Source organism: Aegilops tauschii, chromosome 1, assembly GCF_002575655.3.
Source record: "Aegilops tauschii subsp. strangulata cultivar AL8/78 chromosome 1, Aet v6.0, whole genome shotgun sequence".
Lineage (NCBI taxonomy): Eukaryota > Viridiplantae > Streptophyta > Magnoliopsida > Poales > Poaceae > Aegilops > Aegilops tauschii.
The window spans coordinates 21,829,750-21,853,408 of NC_053035.3; the positions used below are offsets into that span (position 1 = coordinate 21,829,750).

Here is a 23,659-nt window from a genome sequence, read left to right on the forward strand (position 1 = left end):
AGTTTTTCCCACACAAAAAACATACTATGCATGTTGTATTTGTTGACAAACTATTTATGTCCATGCATATCATTTTGATCTACAGCATAATATGGATCTCTTCTGTTCTTTTCTATTGGTAATCTAAACCACCCGTTTTATATTGGCTTATTAATATAGGATTTTTTAAAAATATGCCAATATTCAATTAAAAATATGCTTAATGAGCCTTAATTATGCCCAATATATGGGCCGTGCGGCAACATTCAAAATCCATGGGATGTTAGCATTATACATGGATGCAAGTTATTGTTGGTGTTCTCTATTGTGTTGCCTTCACATTTCATGAATAGACCGAGAAAGTGCCTTACAAAACATACTCTCTATGTAGTATTGGCAGATGAACCCTTTATGTCCATATATGTCATCTAGATCAAAAACATATTATGGATCTCAGTCGTTCTTTTCTATTAGTAATCTGAACCACGCATTTTCTATTGTATAAATGACATAATGTATTTTTATCAAAATCCCAATACTCACCCCGTAAATATCCTTAATGAGCTTTAATTATAACCAATATATAAGATATGCCCCAATTGTCAAAATCCAAGATTTCCGAGCCTATATTAGGATACAAGTAATTGCTTGCATTAATCATGGGTCCTATCGCCTAAATTCCACATGCTCCCCATGGCTCTAAATTCTGATGATCATGGCTATTCTTTGCTGAATGAGTTCGATATCTCAGTAGGAACGAAACAGCTTCCTGCCATTGATCGCCTATCGATGTTCTAAGGAAGACGACTACCGAAGTCAACGGTATTTCCTCAAACCGTTCATCAAGTAATATTTATGCAGTTTTAGTCTAATTATCCCTTGATCTTAAACTTCAAAAGTTAGGCACGGATGCTCCATGACACGTGTGATGGAATGAGTAGATACATGTAGAAAGTAGTGTTTCATCGTTTTGCTTGAGAGATGGCTAGCATCTTGCTATAAGGTAAGCTAATCTTCCAAAGGTAAAATATAGGATATAACACAGATCTGATAATATTCATAGATATGACTGTATAATTGTACATATGATGCTATTATTTATGGTTAATATGATTTCCCACACATAGTACATTTTAATATCTCGCTTCTATAATTTGTAAGAGTAGTTGGTGCTCATTTTATTGTACGTAGGTCCTCCTTATCTAAATATACCACATATATGGAATCTTTAGATAGATCCAAGTGTATGTACTTCTTTAGAAATTTTTGAAGTAATCAGCCGAAGGTAATCATGAATATACTATCGTGAAGTCAAGAAAGTATGTCAACTCCTATGGACGAATTTAAATTATTTTTAAAGTGAAGTACCATCCGACTAATGTGGGCACAGAAACCTAAATGTACTTGGAGATGTAGTGTTTTGTATGACGTTTCCTTCTATGTGGTTTCATCACTTCTACATGTTTTTTATAATATTAGTTTACTGTTGTCTTTAACTCTATATAGGGGAATAAACATTTTGTTTCATGACAACAGATCACCATGGACGGGGAGTGGGCGCAATACAACATTGTTGTGCACAATGATCTTGACCCGTTCATGACAAGTGAACATAGCCACCTATTGCAGCACGACCATGGTGATGAGACATATGGTCTACTTGGAGCCACTCCCAACGTGGGAATGATTGATAATACCAACGTTGTTGCTGGAAACCAAGGAAACAACAATGTAAAAACCTACAGTGAGCAGAGGATGGAGACAAGGCGTACCAACTATCACCGTCTCCGCAGAGAACAGATCCAACAACTTGAAGCGTACTATAATTACTCAATCATTGTTTCTTACCTATCGAAGATGATGTTTACTAATGCATTTTCATTAACGTCATCTGTAGTGTCTTCCGGGAAATCCCTTATCCTGATGAGAAACTCCGGAAGAGCCTTAGTGAGAGGCTTCGCATGAGTGCCCAACAGGTCAAGTTCTGGTTCCAAAACCATCGCAGCAACAGTAAGGTAAATACTATTCTTCTCCATGCTGAATAACATGAGATGTCACCACATGGGGACATGCAATTATGCAGATTTTTGCGGTTAAATAGTATAAACTCCAATGAAAAAATTAGCATTATTTGTCACCTGAACTCACAATGCCATGCTGAGGCTTTTTGGCGCTCTCGCTCAATGGAGAGAGAATTTTAAAAATAATAGAAAATCCAGTTTTTTAGATTCAAAAATATCTGAAGATAAGTTCATAAGTAAGTATATAGATGTGTGTAAAACCTAATTTTGAAATACGTTTTGATGTGTGTTGTACGAAAAATCATGTATGTTACTAGTGTTGAGTACATGTGCTAGACATACATTGTTTTGCTATTTTTGCGTAACCATCTCAAAAATGTATTTCACCACGTAACTTTACACAGAACTAGTATTCATCGATAGGTATATGCATATTATTGTCATGATTTTTTTAATTCAAATAATATGATTTTTGAAATTTTAAAATTGAGACTACATGAAGCTCGAGCTCCAATAGCAAATCCTACAATGTACTACGATGTTACCTTCGTGAACATGGGGTCATACTCTTATAATAACCGCTGAAATGATGCATTCGCGATATTAATAAATACAGGGCAAGACGCAAAGGCGGGAGACCACCACTCTTCAGTTAGAGAACCAGATGCTAAAATCTGACAGGCAAGCCATCATGTCGGCTATGGAAAATAGCACTTGCCTCAAATGCAGAGGGGCGGTGGTTCAAACTCAGGACACCTCAGAGCGCCAACGCTTGTTCAAGGAGAATATGAAGCTCCAGGAGGAACTTAGGCTTGCCGCCACCCATCTTAAAGAGGGTCTCCAACAAAATGGAATGTGGCCCCGATTGACCCGCAACTAACCACACTGTCTTTGGTCGTTTCCAACGTTATCCTGTCGCATGAACGCTAGTTTTGCTTGATTCCTACGCATGCGAATAATGCATCATGTTGTGTGTGTATGTGGACGACTTGGATGCTAGTTTATTTCTTTTGTAGGCTGTCATGGTTGCTTCGTGGGATGGCATGAGATCTAGCAATCATGGCAACAATGTATGGGTTGTGGAGTGAGTGGTTTTTGGATGGCATTGCCGTGAAGCTCAGTCCAATGCCCATCTTTTTATCTTCGACTTTGTATCCAAACAGATCAAGTAGAGTCAAAATAATTAAAGGAGAAGAAGAATAATCAAAGCAGCATATTGAACGTCAGGCCATAATTTTCTATGTCTTCTAATATTTCTTCGCGTAAGTATTTCATTTATTGAGATACCTTTGTCAATGATCCTTTTTGGCAACGAAAAATGATATATGTGCATTGATAACGTTCCGGAGCCATTGGGGAAGTGGATCGCAATAGTCATCTACCTCACAAACTCCCCGTTATATGCACCTGTCGAGTCATGCGCGGAGCAGGATCAAGAGGACCCATAGTGAGCTACAGGTAGTGCAATATTTCGTGAAGGAGTCCATGGGGTCTTATCTAGTTTCGGATGGTCATATTGAATGTGTATACACACATTGCCAATAAAATTACACTTTGGACATATGTAGAAAGGTTACCACTAAGTTCAAAATTCTGATACTTAGCTTTGCTTATCTTACTGCAGCTGTCGACGAATCTAGTAACGACAACCCTTGTCCTTTGGGATGCACTTGTCAGAGAAGCATTGGAGGATACCAGTGTGCTTGCTGAGTAGAAAAAAAAACTGCAAGTCAATACTTGCAGCCCAGATATTGTCTTGATACTAGGTAACACAAAGGGAAATGAGATTTTATCTATCCCTCGACCTTCATGTAAATTGAGATTTGGTTTTGTCTAATGTTTAAATAAATTTCATTGTCGTACCACGTAATTGTCCTAGATGAGTTCTGAGATTTTACCACATAGGAAATAAGCCATACCGTGTGAGTTATCTGCCTAAACAAGTAATCATGTACATGCAATGCACGTAGATATTAGACAAGATAATAATTTCATTAGTCAATAGTATTAATATTAACTGCACATTGATATTAGCCGAGATATAATTACTTGATTGGCACTAACACTGATATTAGGTTGTCTATTATTAGAGGATTATGGTGTAAAACATGTTTAGCGCAAAACACGGAGGCAATAAAGACAATTGGATAGACCAGGTTGAACGCTTGAATTAGTTTGATATCCACAACTTTCCCTTTTTGTATTGGTATAGATGATGCAAGAACGAAATGTATGGCTTGCAGCAGAGCTAATTTCCATGAAATTAACGCAATCTACCCTTTCTTTTCTTACGTGAAAAAAGAATATATATAGCTATTTTGTTTCACGTAACAGAATATTATTCTGTTACCCTACTTGAACTGATGGTTTCAGGCGGTTGTACTGATGATTTTCATCTAGTTGAACTGATCGTCTTTTCGTCGGAATGAGGCGTGTAATATATCATTGGAAAGCTCTTGACATCTACATTATAAATATATAGGAATTTTTTGCAAAATCATCAAGGTTTAGGAGCAATTTTGAGAAAAAAACATTTTTTTCAAAACCGAAAACGCGAATCGTATTTTGGACTCAATTTTCAAACGGTTAGCAAATAAGATGGCGTTGGAAAGCGAGTAAAAATCCGCATCTTCCATATATCTACTGTTTTTCCAAATTATATAGAATTTAAAAGTAATTTAAAAAACTGTGAAATTCTGAGCAAAACGTATTTTCGCGAATTTTCGCAAACGGTTTGTCAAATTTGATTTTGAACGTGATTTCTTTAAAATTTTGTCGAAATGGGGCAAATAATATACTGTTGGATAGCTATCGAAAATGCGAAACTTAGTCGTGTTGAACGTTTTCTCAAATTTGCAATCGTTGATGAGTAATTTTGAATACGGTGAGACACGTCGTGATGTTTTTCTGTAAAAAAAACAGAGTACTTGTACTGAACTATGTATGCGTCCGTACTGATTTGTTTTTCACAGAGTAACTTTGAAAGGTTCCAAAAAAGGAGTACTTGGACGGATGTCCGTATGGATTTGTACTGAGCATGTTTTCATAGACTAGACTTTTACTCCGTTTTTTCGGTGTATGATTTTCCTCGTAACGTTTCAATGGTACACGATATCAGTCACCGAACTTGCATGGTTTATATTTTGAACTGAATCATATATTTTGAAAAGAAATTTTTCATGTGTTTATTTTTTGAACTCAACTTTTTTTGCAACGATGTGTTAGAATATGTTTGTATTGATTTATGTGTGTGTTTGTACTGATATATTTTTTATAGAGTAGTTTTGAATGGTTCCAAAAAATACTACTTGAACTGATGCCCATATAGATTTGTACTGAGCGTGTTTTCACAGACTAGATTTTACTGTTTATCTTTGATATGGTTTTCCTCGGTTTACGGTATCATAGTCCTTGAACTTGCATTGGTATATACTATTGAGCTGAATGATATTTTCTCATATAGAAAAGAGAAAAAAAATCATGTGTTTCTTTTTCAACAATGTTTTGGACTTCTTTCGTCTCAACTACTGTTTTCCATTAACATCGGTCTATCATTTGATAAAAAAAGTTCTTCCTAAACAAAATGTTTTGAAATTTTTCGCCGACAACACATGAACTTCTGAGTTCTCCCGATCATACAATATAATACATAGAATAGATCATAATAACATTTATCACACAAGAAGTGTTGAGCGGTCACTGCTCCATGTATCATCTTCAACTAATGGAAGTATGTTGTGCAGTACACCATCTCATGAAGATAGTGTGTCCATTCCCCAATGCTTCACAGATCCTTTTGTAAAATCAACATCCTCATCAACCTGTCACAAAACATAGTAAATATTGTGAGCACAAAATAATACAAGTGAATAGATTATTTCTACTTATATGACTAGATTATTTGAACTACCTCGGGGTTGATCATGAACTTATAGAAGTAAAAAAAGATTATAATTTTAAATGTGTTTTCTCGTCCGAATTGACGGTGTCATCATCACTGAACATGCATAGTTTATATAGTTTCAATGACTGAATTTCTTCCCGAGAAAAGTTTGTGGTTTGAACTTATATGCTAGTGACAAATTTTTTAGTAATGATGGAAGAGCTTGAACAATCCATAGACAGGAGAATTAAGTTTTGAAAAGGATTTTGGTATGATCTATTTAACTAAAACCGCGTCAACTTTTTCAAAACAATGGTAATAATATACTACAGGAGGAATTTAGTTGAATGTTTTTCAATTTTAATGAACTTGCAGTTCTCTCGATTCTAAACTTCAGCTAATGAACTTGCAGTACAGGAGGACATACAAGCATAATCGAAACCTGCAGAAGTAACATGGTGTATCCTGATACATAGTACTGATGCTTTGGGAATTTTTGAACTGAGAAAAGAAGTGCTGGCGGCTCGAGCGTGAAGAGCAGAAGAACATGGGCTCACCAAGGAAGGAGGTAGACACGTGACAACAGCATCAGTTCAAGATCGACATAGTAGTGGGAGAAGGGCCTTTTGAGGCCCGGATTGCCGACATGCTTCAGTTCGGGCTGGATTCATCAAAGATGTCAAGATTATAAGCACTATAAGAACAACCAAGATTGAGAGAATACACTGAGCACCATGTCTAATTCTTATGTTAGTGGTTGGTCCAATAACATTACGAGGCCAATGCTTCCATAGAAGTAACAAGATGCAAGCTTAGTTCTTAGGTTATAAATTTTAAAATACTAGTACTGCTACCAGCATTTACAAATACTAGTGAACTTGAAGTTGTTGTCTATCGAGATCTGAACTTATTGTGTTACCAACACTAACACAAAATCTAATGAAGCTGGTATAAGTACAGGTTAGAAACATAATCAAGTTCAGGTATATTAATTGGGAGAAGTTCAAAAAGAAACTTTTAAAACATTTGTATTAAAAAGAAAATGTTGTGATAATTCAATGCTAGGGTAGCAAAGAAATAAAACATTACACAGCATCGACAACTAATGGTAGTACAAAATGATTATACGCGCCACCAGAAGTGGGGATTTGAGCATAAGCCCAGACCAATGCGATACAAATGAACAGGGAGAATCGTTCCAGTATGGGGCTCTCTCTTATCTGTACATTCTTCAGATACTGATAAGAAACAGGAAGGCAGTTAGCAATGCTGAACTTCTAATAAGGAATAATTTTATTTTAACTAGCAAAGAATTGGATGGTTAGAGTTGCTTTTCAAACCTGGGAAAGCACAACAAAGAGGATTAACATTGGCAGGCAAACCTCAACGCATCTCCCAACCTGATATACACAATATCAAAGAAGTACCAATGCTGAACGAAGTGTCATCTTTCTACGAAAATGAAGAATCAGGTGCAGAGCAAGCCATACCACTAGGAATCCTCTTTCGAAGAAGCCAAAACCGACCAGCGCAACCACCGGCGCCATTCCCAGTGGACTGCAGAATCTGAAATTTACACCCAGGACACACATCCATCAGTAAACAAAACTGAACTAGTATGTAAATGCAGCATGCAACAAGTCACTACTAATCTATCTATATCTATCTATCTATACTTATACTAATTAGCGACTCCCTAAAAATTCCCACGTTAATCAGAATTTATGAGCCGTTAATATGAGGGATCCGTATTATTATGGTGTATACCCATATAAAAGAAACAAACGCTCCAATGCCAACATCCATTTGTTCGTTGTAAAAAAAATTAAATAAATATACGATCCTACAACTAACCCACCGTTTCTTCCTGCCCTAATGCGACCTCTATCACTTTTATAAGAACAAATCTTTCAATCTCTCACGTATATATAAATGACCTAACTCTTTCAATCTCTCATGGATGTCTCTCTCAAACTCCCACATCCCTCTAAAATTCTCACGGAAAAAATCTGGCTAGATCCATGGAACAAATCTGTCACGTATATCTCTCAAACTCTCACGTCCCTCTCAAACTCTTACAGAGAAAATCTCCCTAGATCCATCGATATTGCACGTGGATTGTCCAGCGCCCCCTTTCGATGTGGTCCTCAACCTCAGGTTCCAGCGGCCAGGGGCGCGTGATGAGATGGAAGGAAGAATGCGCAACATGGTTGTATATCTCTCAGGTAGTCAAGCCCTCATCTCTCCCGTCGACATGAGCATGAACTTATGGACCTGGCATGTGTCAGTTCTAGAAACAAATTTGTGTCTGGGTCTGATTGAGCTACAAGTTGCTAGATTTTCCTTTTCATCTCTCACTATACTTGGTTGATCATATCAATGGTGATCCCGGTTCACATGATTTTGTTTCCTTATACTAATATAAGATAAGATTAGTTCCATCAACAGAGATTCCTGACGTGATATGCCTCTCATCCTTAACTGGATATGCTTTCTCTATCCCTGCAAAGAAAATAAACTCCAAGATTGATTCGCGTGTCAAGCTTCTCCCAGAAGACTTCATCAAGCTTCAAGTTCAACCATGCCACATGCTGCCAGCCCGTTCCATGCAAGCAGTAGCAGCAGAAAGGGAGGAGCTTCACCATCCACAGCTTCGATGAGGACGAATTAATCACCAGCTATGAGACTCCTCTCAACAGCTACGTTACTCCTCTCAACACAACAGAATATGTTTTTGAAATTGAAAGCAATAAAGAGATTGAACTCAATGATTCTATTGCTTGAGGTGCTCTCTTATACAGGTTTACAGGAGCACCAGGCCATGCAACTATGTCCATCTCCTTGACGTGCAAACAACGCCAGGCTGACGAACCAGATCTTCATGCCGACGGGCGCCTTTGTGGTGCAGATCGTGGCATGGCCTCATGGGTAAGATGGACTAGCAGCGGCCAACATCTACATATGGGCAGCCGGTGCGCGACATCCGTCTCTGGTATGTGGAGTACCATGTGTTGAGAAGTTTTGGTAATCGATTGGATTTCGTTTGTTTGTACGCCCGCTGCATACATATACATCCAATCCAAACTATTAACAAGAGAAAGAATTATTATTATCTAAATTCAGATTAGCAAGCATGAACTGATGTACTACAGATTCTCTACACTTTTCTCATAGACATTGTACCAAACAAGAGTTAGAAATTTCTGACATAGCATATTGTGTGTTTTATTGTTCAGTTAAACACAGGACATTAACCACGGGCAGCATGATTTATATTGAAGAAACAACGTGAAAATTATATTTTGTGGGGTTCTCAGATTTTCCAGCAGGTGCATTTAATAGCTTTGAGATATCGCAGGTTGCAATCTTATTTGTAATTGTACAACTAATACATCAGTCTAACATGCGCTAAGCCCCTGTCCTTTTGGATGTTCGAAATATCACTACTACATCTATCCATGGGACCCACTCGCTATCTGTATGAGGTATTGTGTGAACAAAACAACCACTGTTATGCTCAAGACACTCCACATCCATATTTCCAAATGTAAATACGTAAGGAAATGTATTAGCAGTTTTCAATCAGACCATGCTAAGGATATGGCGATGCATTATTCTTCACCAGTGAGGGGACAATCAAGCTGCAACCCTTAATAAGACTGCACCTATATGTGCTACTAATATATCTCTTTTCAATGTGTCATTAATTTCAGCCCCCATTATAATATAGGTCACCATATATGTGCGTTGGGCTCGGTAAAGCTGTAAATCTCGCTACCCCATGGACAAGGATAAAAATATAACAAGGTGAGTATCGCTTCTTGATATGGTGCGTGTTAGTACTTCATATTGGATAGTAATTTTTTGTGTGTTTTAGTAAGTCTGATTTGACTGTGTATTAAATAAGGAAGTATCTGTACAAGAATTTCTCGGCTTGATTTTTTTAACAATGCATGCCTACAACTATCAATTATCAATAGCTGTAATAAGCCAATGATCACCCAATGCACAAGATTTTTGTTTGCATTTGTATTATGGACAGCTGTAGATTCATGATTGGAATGGCCGAGTGCTCATAAAATGTCCCTTTTTAAGTTTTAACCAAGCCAGCACAGTTCGTCTGTTCAATAACAATGCAAAATATTGCTATCTAATCAATACGGCAATAAAAGTAAATTTGTCACCTAAGACTATCGTCTATGTAGTACATATATCTATCTTTTAAATTTATACGCATTACAACATGTGATTCATGTGCACAGATACTAATACCTTATATGTAAGGTTCTTCGCTATTCAAAAAATGCTTTTCCGATGCTCTGGTTTTCTTCAAATTCCAAACCTATCAAGTCGTGGCGTTTGTTGAATCCCAAATTATTGGTTGTGTATTGTTGATTGTTTCATTCACACCATTCCATCGTAAGTGCCAAGCGGATCAGATAACTGAGAATACTGTTCTTAATACTCTCACAAGAATGAACTATTTTACGGGAGAAATATTTATAGCAGTAAGGAAAATTTATAATTAGCTTAGCAGGCCATAGTTCATGCAATTTAACATTTTCCTATTGGACTATAGTCGGTAGAAATGCTAACATTTTGAGACAATACATGTATAGATGTCCTAGCATATACATATACAGACTAGACCTAACAAGTAAGGCAACTCTTTATACTTTTGAAATGAGATAAATAATAATTTCAAACTTCCTTATATTTTATAAAAGAGAGTAAAATCGTATATAGAATTAAAGTGCACACTTACTATTTTTGGTGACATCTTATAACTATTGTATTCTCACCCAACTAACTCATTAGTGGAAATGAATTCTCCTATGAATCCCCAAGTTTCGAATCCTTTAGAACTTTTCAAATGGACGACCAATATAACTTTACGCAGAAAATAGTTATATGGTATATAGATTATCATGTAAAAGTATTAAGTAACTAGGCCGTGCGAATGCACGGGGTTGCGACTACTACAACTAGTACTTGACAGTGTGTGGTGGTACCTGGAGAAAATACCCCAGAGCTGGCTGTAACATGAGCTGAATACTGGAGGATACTATAACCGCCCCCTGTATGGCCCGCATGCTCTGGAGGAACCTCTGCTCAAAGATGGTTTTGATTAGACCATACCATCAAAGAATTTCTGAATGTGCGGATACTAGAAAGTCAAAGTGAATGAATGATTGCTCACCTCGTGGTCGTCAGGTATGGCCACGAGCGACTAGTCCTGCACGATGGCCATCACCGGGATGAGGAAGGCGTAGGAGCCGCCTATGACCGTGGGCAGCCGCGTCCCGAAGAGCGACTGCAGCAGCGTGTTGATGCCGGTGACGAAGAGCAGCGTCTGTACCACCCTCACCCTGTCTCCCTGCAACCCATCCGAGATGGCAAGCCGAGAACACCACCAGACATTGTTGGCACTGAAACTTGTGACGCCAGGCGCCAACCCATGGGGGGTGGCGCGAATCAAGAAACGCAGAGGCGCACTCACGTCGCTCCCGCCCATCATGGGCAACAGCACCGCCGGGATCATGACGGCCGTGCCCAGCGCCAGGATGTAGTGCTGGAAGCGCAGTATGATGGCCTCCCATGAAGAACAGAAGACAAGAGACCACGCCTCAGAGTGGAACCCAGACAGAGTAGCTCAAAAATGCAGCAAAGCTCGTGGATCAGAAACAAGAAAGTACAATGTTCACGCACTATTTGGACCAATTTTATAGTTTTCTCCACGGGCTCCTTAGATGTCTGAATACGAAGAGATTTTCCCCTTACATCATGCATTTTAGTGTCCTTCTTGACGAAAAAATAGTTTTTTAATGAATTTTTAGTTTTTTTAGTGTTCGTAAGTAAATGTTTGCAAAGGACATCTCCTTTGGTAGCTTACAAAGGTGCGTTCATAGAAAATTAGAACAGAATAAATCATGCATTGAATTAGTGTGTGTGTTTGTGTGTGTGTGTGTGTGTGTTGAAAACTGGAACTGATGCGTGTTTAATCGTATATAGATCACTATAATAAATCTATTATCAAATTAGTCTCAAACACCTCTCAACTTGGTTTTTAAAGTAGAGCAGTGCATTTTGAAGACGAAACAAACATAGGGGGAGAAATCTCTTTGAAAATTGGACTGAAAAAACCTCTCAAGTTCGTTTATAAAGTCGAGCAGTGCATTCCAATGATGAAACAAACACGCTGTGAGTAATCTATTAGATACTCATTCGTGAATCATAATATACGCTTCTCTTCGCCGGGATATAATTACTTGATTGGCACTAACACCGATATTAGGTTGTCTATTATTAGAGGATTATGGTGTAAAACATGTTTAGCGCTAAACACGGAGGCAATAAAGACAATTGGATAGACCAGGTTGAACGCTTGAATTAGTTTGATATCCACAACTTTCCCTTTTTGTATTGGTATAGATGGTGCAAGAACGAAATGTATGGCTTGCAGCAGAGCTAATTTCCATGAAATTAACGCAATCTACCCTTTCTTTTCTTACGTGACAAAAGAACATATATAGCTATTCTGTTACCCTACTTGAACTGATAGTTTCAGGCGGTTGTACTGATGATTTTCATCTAGTCGAACTGATCGTCTTTCCATCGGAATGAGGCGTGTAATATATCATTGGAAAGCTCTTGACATCTACATTATAAATATATAGGAATTTTTTGCAAAATCATCAAGGTTTAAGAGCAATTTAAAAAAAACATTTTTTTCAAAACCGAAAACGCAAATCGTATATTGGACTCAATTTTCAAACGGTTAGCAAATAAAATGGCGTTGGAAAGCTAGTAAAAATCCACATCTTCCATATATCTACTGTTTTTCCAAATTATATAGAATTTAAAAGTAATTTGAAAAACTGTGAAATTCTGAGCGAAACGTATTTTCGCGAATTTTTGCAAATGGTTTCTCAAATTTGATTTTGAACATGATTTATTTAAAATTTTGTCGAAATGGGGCAAATAATATACTGTTGGATAGTTACCAAAAAATGCGAAACTTAGTCGTGTTGAACGTTTTCTCAAATTTGCTATCGTTGATGAGTAATTTTGAATACGGTGAGACACGTCGTGATGTTTTTCTGTAAAAAAAAGCAGAGTACTTGTACTGAACTATGTATGCGACCATACTGATTTATTTTTCACAGAGTAACTTTGAAAGGTTCCAAAAAAGGAGTACTTGGACGGATGTCCGTATGGATTTGTACTGAGCGTGTTTTCATAGACTAGACTTTTACTCTGTTTTTTCGGTATATGATTTTCCTCGTAACGTTTCAATGGTACACGATATCAGTCACCGAACTTGCATGGTTTATATTTTGAACTGAATCATGTATTTGGAAAAGAAATTTTTCATGTGTTTATTTTTTGAACTCAACTTTTTTTGCAACGATGTGTTAGAATATGTTTGTACTGATTTATGTGTGTGTTTGTGCTGATATATTTTTTATAGAGTAGTTCCGAAAAAATAGTACTTGAACTGATGCCCATATAGATTTGTACTAAGTGTGTTTTCACAGACTAGATTTTACTGTTTATCTTTGATATGGTTTTCCTCGATTTATGGTATCATAGTCCTCGAACTTGCATTGGTATATACTATTGAGCTGAATGATATTTTCTCATCAAGAAAAGAGAAAAAAATCATGTGTTTCTTTTTCAACAATGTTTTGGACTTCTCTCGTCTCAACTACTGTTTTCCATTAACATAGGTTTATCATTTGATAAAAAAAGTTCTTACTAAACAAAATGTTTTGAAATTTTTCGCCGACAACACATGAACTTCTGAGTTCTCCCGATCATACAACATAATACATAGAATAGATCATAATAACATTTATCACAAAAAAAGTGTTGAGCGGTCACTGCTCCATGTATCATCTTCAACTAATGGAAGTATGTCGTGCAGTACACCATCTCATGAAGATAGTGTGTCCATTGCCCAATGCTTCACAGATCCTTTTGTAAAATCAACATCCTCATCAACCTGTCACACAACATAGTAAATATGGTGAGCACAAAATAATACAAGTGAATAGATTATTTCTACTTATATGACTAGATTATTTGAACTACCTCGGGGTTGATCATGAACTTATAGAAGTAAAAAAAAGATTGTAATTTTAAATGTGTTTTCTCATCCGAATTGACGGTGTCATCATCACTGAACTTGCATAGTTTATAAAGTTTCACTGACTGAATTTCTTCCCGAGATAAGTTTGTGGTTTGAACTTATATGCTAGTGACAATTTTTTTAGTAATGATGGAAGTGCTTGAACAATCCATAGACAGGAGAATTAAGTTTTGAAAAGGATTTTGGTATGATCTATTTAACTAAAACCGCGTCAACTTTTTCAGAACAGTGGTAATAATGTAGTACAGGAGGAATTTAGTTGAATGTTTTTCAATTTTAATGAATTTGCAGTTCTCTCAATTCTAAACTTCAGCTAATGAACTTGCGGTACAGGAGGACATACAAGCATAATCGAAACCTGCAGAAGTAACATGGTGTATCCTGATACATAGTACTGATGCTTTGGGAATTTTTGAACTGAGAAAAGAAGTGCAGGCGGCTCGAGCGTGAAGAGCAGAAGAACATGGGCTCACCGAGGAAGGAGGTAGACAGTGTAGGGTAACGCAGCAGAAAACAAAAAATTTCCGACCTATGCACCAGCCCAGGACCCTTATGGAGACTGCATACACGGTTTGATCTTTTTCGTTACCGACTCGTAGCGCAGCGGGAAGTAGAGTCGATGACGATCGGCGGTGCAGATCCCCGCAGCTAGGATTTACAACCTCCCAACCGCGAGGATGTATACCGTCATCTGCTCCTCAGACAGCCCTCCGGGAGGCGGTCGAACAGCCCCCCCGGACGGTGTCGCGGACAGCCCTTCGGGAGGACCTTCGAAACTCAAATGGTAACTCGGACTGCCCTTCGGGAGGACCTTCTGTAGGAGATATACCCTAGAGGCAATAATAAATGTTATTGATTATCTCCCTGTTCATAATTATGTTTATGTTCCATGCTATAACTGATGTGGTTCCCGAGCCCGTATATCCATAAAGGCTCTGGGGAGAACCCATATGCACGTGTGGAATAATAAACGGTAAAATGTATTACTAGTCGTGCCTCTAAGACTAGCTCAAGTGTTGCATGATGATTATGTTTTCCCAATCATGGGCATGTCTATGCCAAGCAACTTTGAGGGCACAATGTCAGGAAGGACATTTGTGTTGAATCGACCCGAATTGATGTTATGCTATGAGATACATTCGTCACAAGTTAATGGTTTATAACACAGAGATAGTTAATGTTTGCATAATTCCTTAGACCATGAGAGTATCGAGTTTCTTCATGCTTGCTTCATGAACTTTGGGGTTTGTTAAACGTCATCCGTAACTGGATGGCTATTACGGCGGCTTACGGGTTCATGAGAAAGTATGTTAAGTAACTTGATAGCTCGAGATTGGGATTTGCTCCTCCGACGATGGAGAGATATACTCGGGCCCACTCGGTGTTACGGTGTCCATCATCGTCTGGCCAGACACTTTGTGATTTGATCACGGGGATGCCGGAACACGAAACGAGAAAAGAGAACAAAACCGGTAATGAGGTAACTTGCATAGTGGACAAAGTGTTGGCCCATGGGGATGCAATAAATCTCACCTCAGGTGTTTGTGATATATCGTGAAGCAACAGGAATAGCTCACCTCAACTGGAGGTTCACTCGAATATTCATTCGTGTGGGTATAGGGGTCAATATGGGTGTCCACGGCTCCGATGTTGATCGTTGATCGGAAGGGGTTCTAGGTCATGTCTATACTTCACCGAACCTATAGGGTCACACGCTTAAGGGTCATCTATCTGCTGAATACTAGACAGGGAGTCTGGGAGAAAATCACCGAAAAAGTTTCGGACACCGAAAAGTTTCGGACAGCGGAATCATACCGCAGAGAGAGGTCACCGGATGAGTTTCGGTGAAACCGAAAAAGTTGTTTCGGGGTATGCCATTAAGTCAAAATGGTTTCGGCACATGCCTGATAATTCTTGGAGGGTGCCAGAATCATTCTGGAAACTTTTTGGAATTTTCAGAAATAAAAACCGAAAATGTTTCGGAGCTGCCGGTACCGCTTTGGCTGTTTTTCGCAGATGAAATTCACTAATCTGAAATTGTTTCAGAACGAATCCAAAATCATTTTAGTGGGTACTGGAATTATTCTAAGACCCACAGAAATATTTTCGGATTTTGTGGACGCGAAAAATTGTCTTCATGAATAGTGAAAACGCATTCTTGTTTGCTTTTCGCAGATGAAAATTACTAAACCGAAATTGTTTCGGAACGCGTTAAAAATTATTTTAGTGGGTACTGGAAATGTTCTGAGCCCACATAAATATTTTCAATTCGAACGGACGCTGAAAAATGTCGTCATGAATAGTGAAAGTGCTTTTTGCTTGGCTTCTTGGAGAAGCCACCTTGAGGGCCTTTTTGGTATTTCCCCCTTGGCTTCTTGGAGAAGCCACCCTTGGGCTTGGCCTATAAATAGGGGTGGAGGGGGCTGCCTAAAGGATCATCCCTTCTCACATACATGCCATTGCAATGATCTGGCTTCTTCTCTCCCTCCCAGCGAAATAGTTTCGTAGAGCCGAAAGGCTGTCTGGGTTCCGGCAGGAACTAGTTCTGGACGGCGAAGCCCTGCCGGATAGCTGACACCGTATGTGTGCAACTCTGTAGAGAGGTCGTAGTTTCGATCTTAGTGCCCTGAGGGGCTGTTCGAGTGTGCCTCCCGAAGGGCTGTCCAAGTGACGGTCCGAGTTCTATGGGTCCTCCCGGAGGGCTGTCCGAGTGACCGTTCGAGTTTCGAAGGTCCTCCCGAAGGGCTGCCCGCGACACCGTCCGGGGGACTGTTCGACCGCCTCCCGGAGGGCTGTCCGTATGGGTGATGAGGGTATACATCCTCGCGGTTGGGAGGTTGTAAATCCTAGCTGCGGGGATCTGCACCGCCGATCGTCATCGACTCTACTTCCCGCTGCGCTATGAGTCGGTAACGAAAAAGATCAAACCTTGTATGCAGTCTCCATAGTGGTCCTGGGCTGGTGCGTAGGTCAGAAATTTTTTGTTTTCTGCTACGTTACCCTACAGTGGCATCAAGAGCCGTGCTATGCGTAGATGCAGGTTTCGATCTAGAATACATGGAGATGTATGGGTATTGCATAATATAATTAGGTAGTAGATGAGATCTATTGCTGAAAATTATTTATGCGGGTGACAGATGAAATCTGTTACCTGACGTTCTTGTTGCTTCCCTAGAATTTGTGTTTGCTCAATCTCGAGACAGCATGGTGGAATTTGACAAAGTTCTGGCAATCCGTGATCCTGATTGATCATGGAAGTGCTATCAGTTCTTTGGGTTCTGCCGTAGTCAAAAGAAAGATGAAATTCGCAGATGAAAGGGCATTGCAGATATTATCTGCACGGGGTCATGCGTATGACGAAGTTTGGTATGGGGCTCGAGATTTAATTATCTCGTGTTTCATACACCCCGAGATGTTAATCTAGCAACTTGAATAATCATACTTGATGATAAAACGTTGGTAGCTGCGGTTTAAGTCAAAACCTTAGAAGCCACGTAAAATAAAATTTTGCATAAACCGATTAGAGGTGTCTAACTTGGTTTTGCAGGATGTGCATGTGATGTGGTATAGCAGTGCTCATACTAATTCGATTATGTATGAGATGACTATATGATGTAATTTGATTAACATGACCTGCGTGTCATGGTTCGGCATGATGGCTGGAGCCATATGATTGCACTTTAATGACCTGCGTGTCAACCTTAAGTAATGCATTAATTTTATACGCTATGGAGATAGCAATATTATCTGGTGCATCGACAAGGTGGTGGCAATCTTCGCGAAGGTGAACACCAACACGAATGCCGAAGACGAAGAAATGAAATACTTCTCCGTCAGAAAGGGCTATACCATATCATGCTATTATGAATTGCCTGAGATGTTTATCCCTTATGTTGCACCCTTCTTGATTGCGCGGTAGTCGCTTTTTATTAGGGTGATCTCTCACAAAAATACCAAGTAGTTAGTGTTCTCCCAAGTGTAGCACCGTCACGGCACCTATCTTTTCGGGGTGCGCCGTGTCACACGGGTACGAATGATTAGAGAAGTGTGAGGCGGGTGAGTTGAGACCTCGCAGCGAGATCACTTGGTTGTCTTGACGTTCAGGCATGACCGTCATGAGCTCGGAACACACGCATCGAAAGATGAACAAGAGTCACATAGAGATGTGATTGGCAAGTTGGCCTACCGGTTGAGATTTTTCATCATCAGTGGTGTTACACCAATGGCGAACAATTGAAATGTGGGTCTTGTATCACTCACAATCAATTTTGAGAGATATTGATTTGAGTGGGAGCGCACTGTTGAATTAACATGTTTAATTCTCAGTGCAATTAATTATGAACACTGTCTAAGTGTTTCTTGCAAAATAGTTGTAGAATATGGCTCGCGTTTCCACCTTCCCTATTAAAATTGAATAGCTGCTAAATATCTGGTTAAAACTTTACGATTGGTAACGTAATATGAGGATTGTCCTCAAAAGTGCCGAGAAGGACTTTGTCCTATCGCATGCTTTTCGTATCCTCCCGCTAATGCTATGGATCATGTGACTCTCGTCCTTCGATCCAAAAGCTATAATTCCGTTTCAGTCAAGTGCAATATGTTTGCTTCCATGAAACCCAAACTTCGAAAGTTGGGATAGTTATATGATATTCATGGAACTGGAAATTATTTTCAGATACAAACAAAGCAATGTTTGTTTGCAAGTATTAGTAAAAGTGTTTACTATGCATTTGACTGTTGGGAAAGGGATCCAGAAGAACGCCTGTCATATAATGAAAGGTGAATAAAACAACAACTTAAAGAGAAAGGAAGTGTCCAAAGGGTGTTAGTATGACTTACACGCCTAGGAAGTCCGGAGCTAACGCCACTCTTAAGTTGGGTGCTTCTTTTGCGAGTAGGAGAAATACTAAAAGTTAAACTGTTAGAAGTATAAAGGCAGAAAGAAAGATGACTGGAATATCCAGCTCATGTATGAATGTCATACAAGTTTTTGATGTATAGTAGGCTGGTCAAAGATATAGTTCTTGGGAATTATGGTTAAACATGTTAATCACTAATTCTTGGGTATTGTGAGTTAATCACAAAGATACCCGCTCGATTGCATTCAATTGCGAATCACTGTAAGAGCTACTATGGCCTAAAAAGACTAGCCAGAAATGAGGTTAAGGTATACACAGGGAACATAGTAAATGTTACTATACCTTCCATCGGTGTATTGCCGTCTGTATTTATTTTCATAATTCATTTAGAGTTTTACAAACTCTAGCCCATTGCATAAGGTATCTTGCAAGAAGGTTGTTCATAAGAGAACCTTTTATGTTCGATGTTATGAATAACACAAGGGCCATACTTTCATTATGAATGAGATGTATGTTATGAATATTGATAATAATACAATACCTCTGGGTTTACTTTCATAATTCATTTTAGAGTTTCATACACTCTAGCCCATTGCACAATGTTTGTTGCAAAAGAGTTGTTCATAAAAACAACAATTGTTGTTAAGTATTATGAATAACATGAAGGGCCATGCTTCCATCCAAGATGGGACGTATGTTATGAATATTGAGGGTAATATGATACATCCATAACACTGACGCTAAATGTCGCAAGACTAAAAGAATACCACACAAGTGTGGCACTACATTTGGTCACATTGGAGAAACCCGCATGGAAAATTCCATTATGATGGATTTTGAAGTCTTTTTGATTTTGAATCATCTGACACTTGCAACTTTCCTCCGAAAAGTGAAGTGACTAAAATACCGTTCACAGGCCATAAGGAACGAACAACAAACTTATTAGTGATCATACATTTGATGTGTGTAGTCCGATAAGTGTTGTTAGTGGTGGATTTATTTATCTTCAGAAATGACTCAAGTAGATATATGGATATTTACTTGATGAGACGTAAGTCTGGATCTTTTGAAATCATTCGAAAGGTTTTCAAAAATGAAGTAGAAGTTATTGTAACAAGAAAATTATGTTTCTGCAATTTGATTGCACAAAGGAATATTTGAGTTACATGTTTAGCGAATGTCTGATGAGTTGTGAAAGGGGTTTCATAACTTGCACCTCCCGGAACACCACTGCAAGTGAAAAGTCCGTGGAGATGTAATCTAACCATTTATGACATGGTAAGGTCAAAGATGACATAAATAAATTTGCCATTATCCTTTTTAAAGTGATGCTTTAGAGACTGCGGCTTTTACACTGAAAAGAGCTACATCGGGTCTGTTGAAATGAAGCCATGGTATGGTACGCCCAACCATGTTGTATCTTTTCTTAACATTTGGAATATGGGGCTTGTGTAAAAGGTTACAAACCTATTCCAAATCAGACAAGTGCTACTTTGTAGGTTATCCCAAGTCATTGGGTATTCCTCCCTCACTATACCGAGGCAAATAGGTTTGCCACAAAGAACGGTATGCTTTTAAAGAGAATGGTTCTTTCTAAAAGGTGAGTGGGAGAATAGTGCAACTCGACGAGATAACAGTATCTTCATCAGATCAAAGGAAAGAGACCTTGGAAGTAATTCCAGAGTTTCCTACTGCGACTGATACGGAAGTCTCTACAATAAAATGTATGAACTTCGGTCGAACTTGCAGCTGAACCACGTAGGCAAGGCTTGTGCAAACCTCTCAGGTGCGCAAACGAGATATTGTTGTTAGACAACATTATACCTACGATACACAAGGAAGCGTTGATGGGCCCTGACTCCAGAATTGGCTAAATGCCAATACAACCCGAGTTAGTTTCCATATAAGTGATTCAAGATTAAAACCTTGATACACCTTTCGGAAGACTTAGAGTCTAACGAATATTTATGGAACTTAAAACTGATACGGATAAAAATGTTTTATCCATAAAGCTCGACTTGTTGAAATAACAAGTTCAAGAGTTGACTACGATGAGGTTGTTTTCATCGTAGCGATGCTTAAAGTCGGTTCGGGTTGAACTAGCAATTAATACATATTTCAATCATGAGATATGAAACATGGATGATAAAAGGATTTCCATCTGATGGAAATGAAAGCTAGGACTTGTATATGATATAGTCCAAAGTAATTTGTCGATCCAGAGGATGCTAGTAGGTATGCAAACTTCAGAGTTCCAGCAATGGACAGAAGAGAGCAAAATGGAGTTGGAATCTTCGTGTTTTGATGAAATGGTCAAAGGGGTTTTGACTTCATCAATGGGTAACGAAGATGCTTGTAATTCAAGAAAGTAAGTGGGAGCGTAATAATATTTCTAAAAACCTTATGTGCTTGGCACATTGGTAATTGGAAATAAATTTCTTGACACAAATTAGGACTTCATTTGAAAATAGTTTTTTGATGAAGTGCTTAGGCTAAATAGCCTCAATATTAGGCATGATGATCTATGGAGATAGATTTACCTAATGGGGCTAAGCAATGAATACATATTGACAAGATGCTAAAACCTTTTAGCATTTAAAACGCCAATGAGTGATTCTTGCCAAAGTCACATGGAAAGAGTTTTTGCAAGACTCGGTGTCCCAAAACACTGATGAGTAAAATACATGATGCAGATTCCACACACTTTTGTGTTTGGATTAATCATGTATTCCATGGTATGTAAAACAACCAGATATGTCCGATACTCCCAAGGTGTTGTGAGTATGGATACCAAAGTGATCAAATTACTGATCATGGGACAACAGTGAAAGATGTCACAGAGTACTAGAGTAAGTACTGATGACATGGTTTTCTCGCAAGCAGAGATCATGAAGAGTTCGTTGTAAAATGTTACATCGATACAGTCTTCATCTTTTCTCCATGCGATTTTCGATTTAAATTAAGGGTTTTGTGTAACACACAATGTGGTGGCACAGTTAGTTGGAATTTGTTCAAACTAGTTACTGTGGCGAATTCTATAACAAGGGCTAAGTATGTTGACGCTTTAGAAGCGACAAAGAAGATGTTGAATCATATAGTTCATTCATGAACTTAGTATAGTTCCAAGATGGCTTTTGACAATGGGACACTACTGCAGGTAGTTGCTCCATAACTCAGTCTGAGGAATCCAGGTTCGACCTGTGATTCACATACATACAAAGCCAAGTCCACACAAAATATGAATTTTGTGAAAACGCGAGGACATGCAAAGATACACACGGAACTGAAGTCGTCAGATCCATTGGACATCAGGCTATACCACAAGCGAAGCATATTTACACCGGTGTGCCACAGGTGTGAAGTGCATTAGCATAAGCTAGATTATTGTCTCTAGTGCAAGTGGGAGTCTGTAGGAGATATACCCTAGAGGCAATAATAAATGTTATTGATTATCTCCCTGTTCATAATTATGTTTATGTTCCATGCTATAACTGATGTGGTTCCCGAGCCCGTATATCCATAAAGGCTCTGGGGAGAACCCATATGCACGTGTGGAATAATAAACGGTAAAATGTATTACTAGTCGTGCCTCTAAGACTAGCTCAAGTGTTGCATGATGATTATGTTTTCCCAATCATGGGCATGTCTATGCCAAGCAACTTTGAGGGCACAATGTCAGGAAGGACATTTGTGTTGAATCGACCCGAATTGATGTTATGCTATGAGATACATTCGTCACAAGTTAATGGTTTATAACACAGAGATAGTTAATGTTTGCATAATTCCTTAGACCATGAGAGTATCGAGTTTCTTCATGCTTGCTTCATGAACTTTGGGGTTTGTTAAACGTCATCCGTAACTGGATGGCTATTACGGCGGCTTACGGGTTCATGAGAAAGTATGTTAAGTAACTTGATAGCTCGAGATTGGGATTTGCTCCTCCGACGATGGAGAGATATACTCGGGCCCACTCGGTGTTACGGTGTCCATCATCGTCTGGCTAGACACTTTGTGATTTGATCACGGGGATGCCGGAACACGAAACGAGAAAAGAGAACAAAACCGGTAATGAGGTAACTTGCATAGTGGACAAAGTGTTGGCCCATGGGGATGCAATAAATCTCACCTCAGGTGTTTGTGATATATCGTGAAGCAACAGGAATAGCTCACCTCAACTGGAGGTTCACTCGAATATTCATTCGTGTGGGTATAGGGGTCAATATGGGTGTCCACGGCTCCGATGTTGATCGTTGATCGGAAGGGGTTCTAGGTCATGTCTATACTTCACCGAACCTATAGGGTCACACGCTTAAGGGTCATCTATCTGCTGAATACTAGACAGGGAGTCTGGGAGAAAATCACCGAAAAAGTTTCGGACACCGAAAAGTTTCGGACAGCGGAATCATACCGCAGAGAGAGGTCACCGGATGAGTTTCGGTGAAACCGAAAAAGTTGTTTCGGGGTATGCCATTAAGTCAAAATGGTTTCGGCACATGCCTGATAATTCTTGGAGGGTGCCAGAATCATTCTGGAAACTTTTTGGAATTTTCAGAAATAAAAACCGAAAATGTTTCGGAGCTGCCGGTACCGCTTTGGCTGTTTTTCGCAGATGAAATTCACTAATCTGAAATTGTTTCAGAACGAATCCAAAATCATTTTAGTGGGTACTGGAATTATTCTAAGACCCACAGAAATATTTTCGGATTTTGTGGACGCGAAAAATTGTCTTCATGAATAGTGAAAACGCATTCTTGTTTGCTTTTCG

At 38.9% G+C, this 23,659-nt stretch overlaps 1 protein-coding gene and 1 pseudogene across 1 annotated transcript; one reads left to right on the forward strand and one right to left on the reverse strand.

Moving 5' to 3' along the window:
- The first annotated feature begins 1,521 nt into the window (after nucleotides 1-1,521).
- On the forward strand, nucleotides 1,522-3,226 carry LOC109752865 (homeobox-leucine zipper protein ROC5-like). The gene is made up of 3 exons (XM_073506630.1): nucleotides 1,522-1,796; nucleotides 1,877-1,994; nucleotides 2,617-3,226. Exons 1-3 carry the CDS (start codon nucleotides 1,522-1,524, stop codon nucleotides 2,878-2,880), a joined length of 657 nt encoding a protein of 218 aa, XP_073362731.1. The 3' UTR covers nucleotides 2,881-3,226.
- Nucleotides 3,227-6,202: 2,976 nt separating this feature from the next.
- LOC109752866 (nucleobase-ascorbate transporter 2-like) lies at nucleotides 6,203-11,475 on the reverse strand (annotated as a pseudogene).
- Nucleotides 11,476-23,659: the final 12,184 nt, after the last annotated feature.

Coding starts and splice junctions, on each gene's coding strand:
- LOC109752865 (XM_073506630.1), top strand. CDS start 1,522: ATGGACGGGGAGTGGGCGCAATACAACATTGTTGTGCACAATGATCTT. Junction 1,797..1,876: donor CAGATCCAACAACTTGAAGC/GTACTATAATTA, acceptor CGTCATCTGTAG/TGTCTTCCGGGAAATCCCTT. Junction 1,995..2,616: donor ACCATCGCAGCAACAGTAAG/GTAAATACTATT, acceptor TAATAAATACAG/GGCAAGACGCAAAGGCGGGA.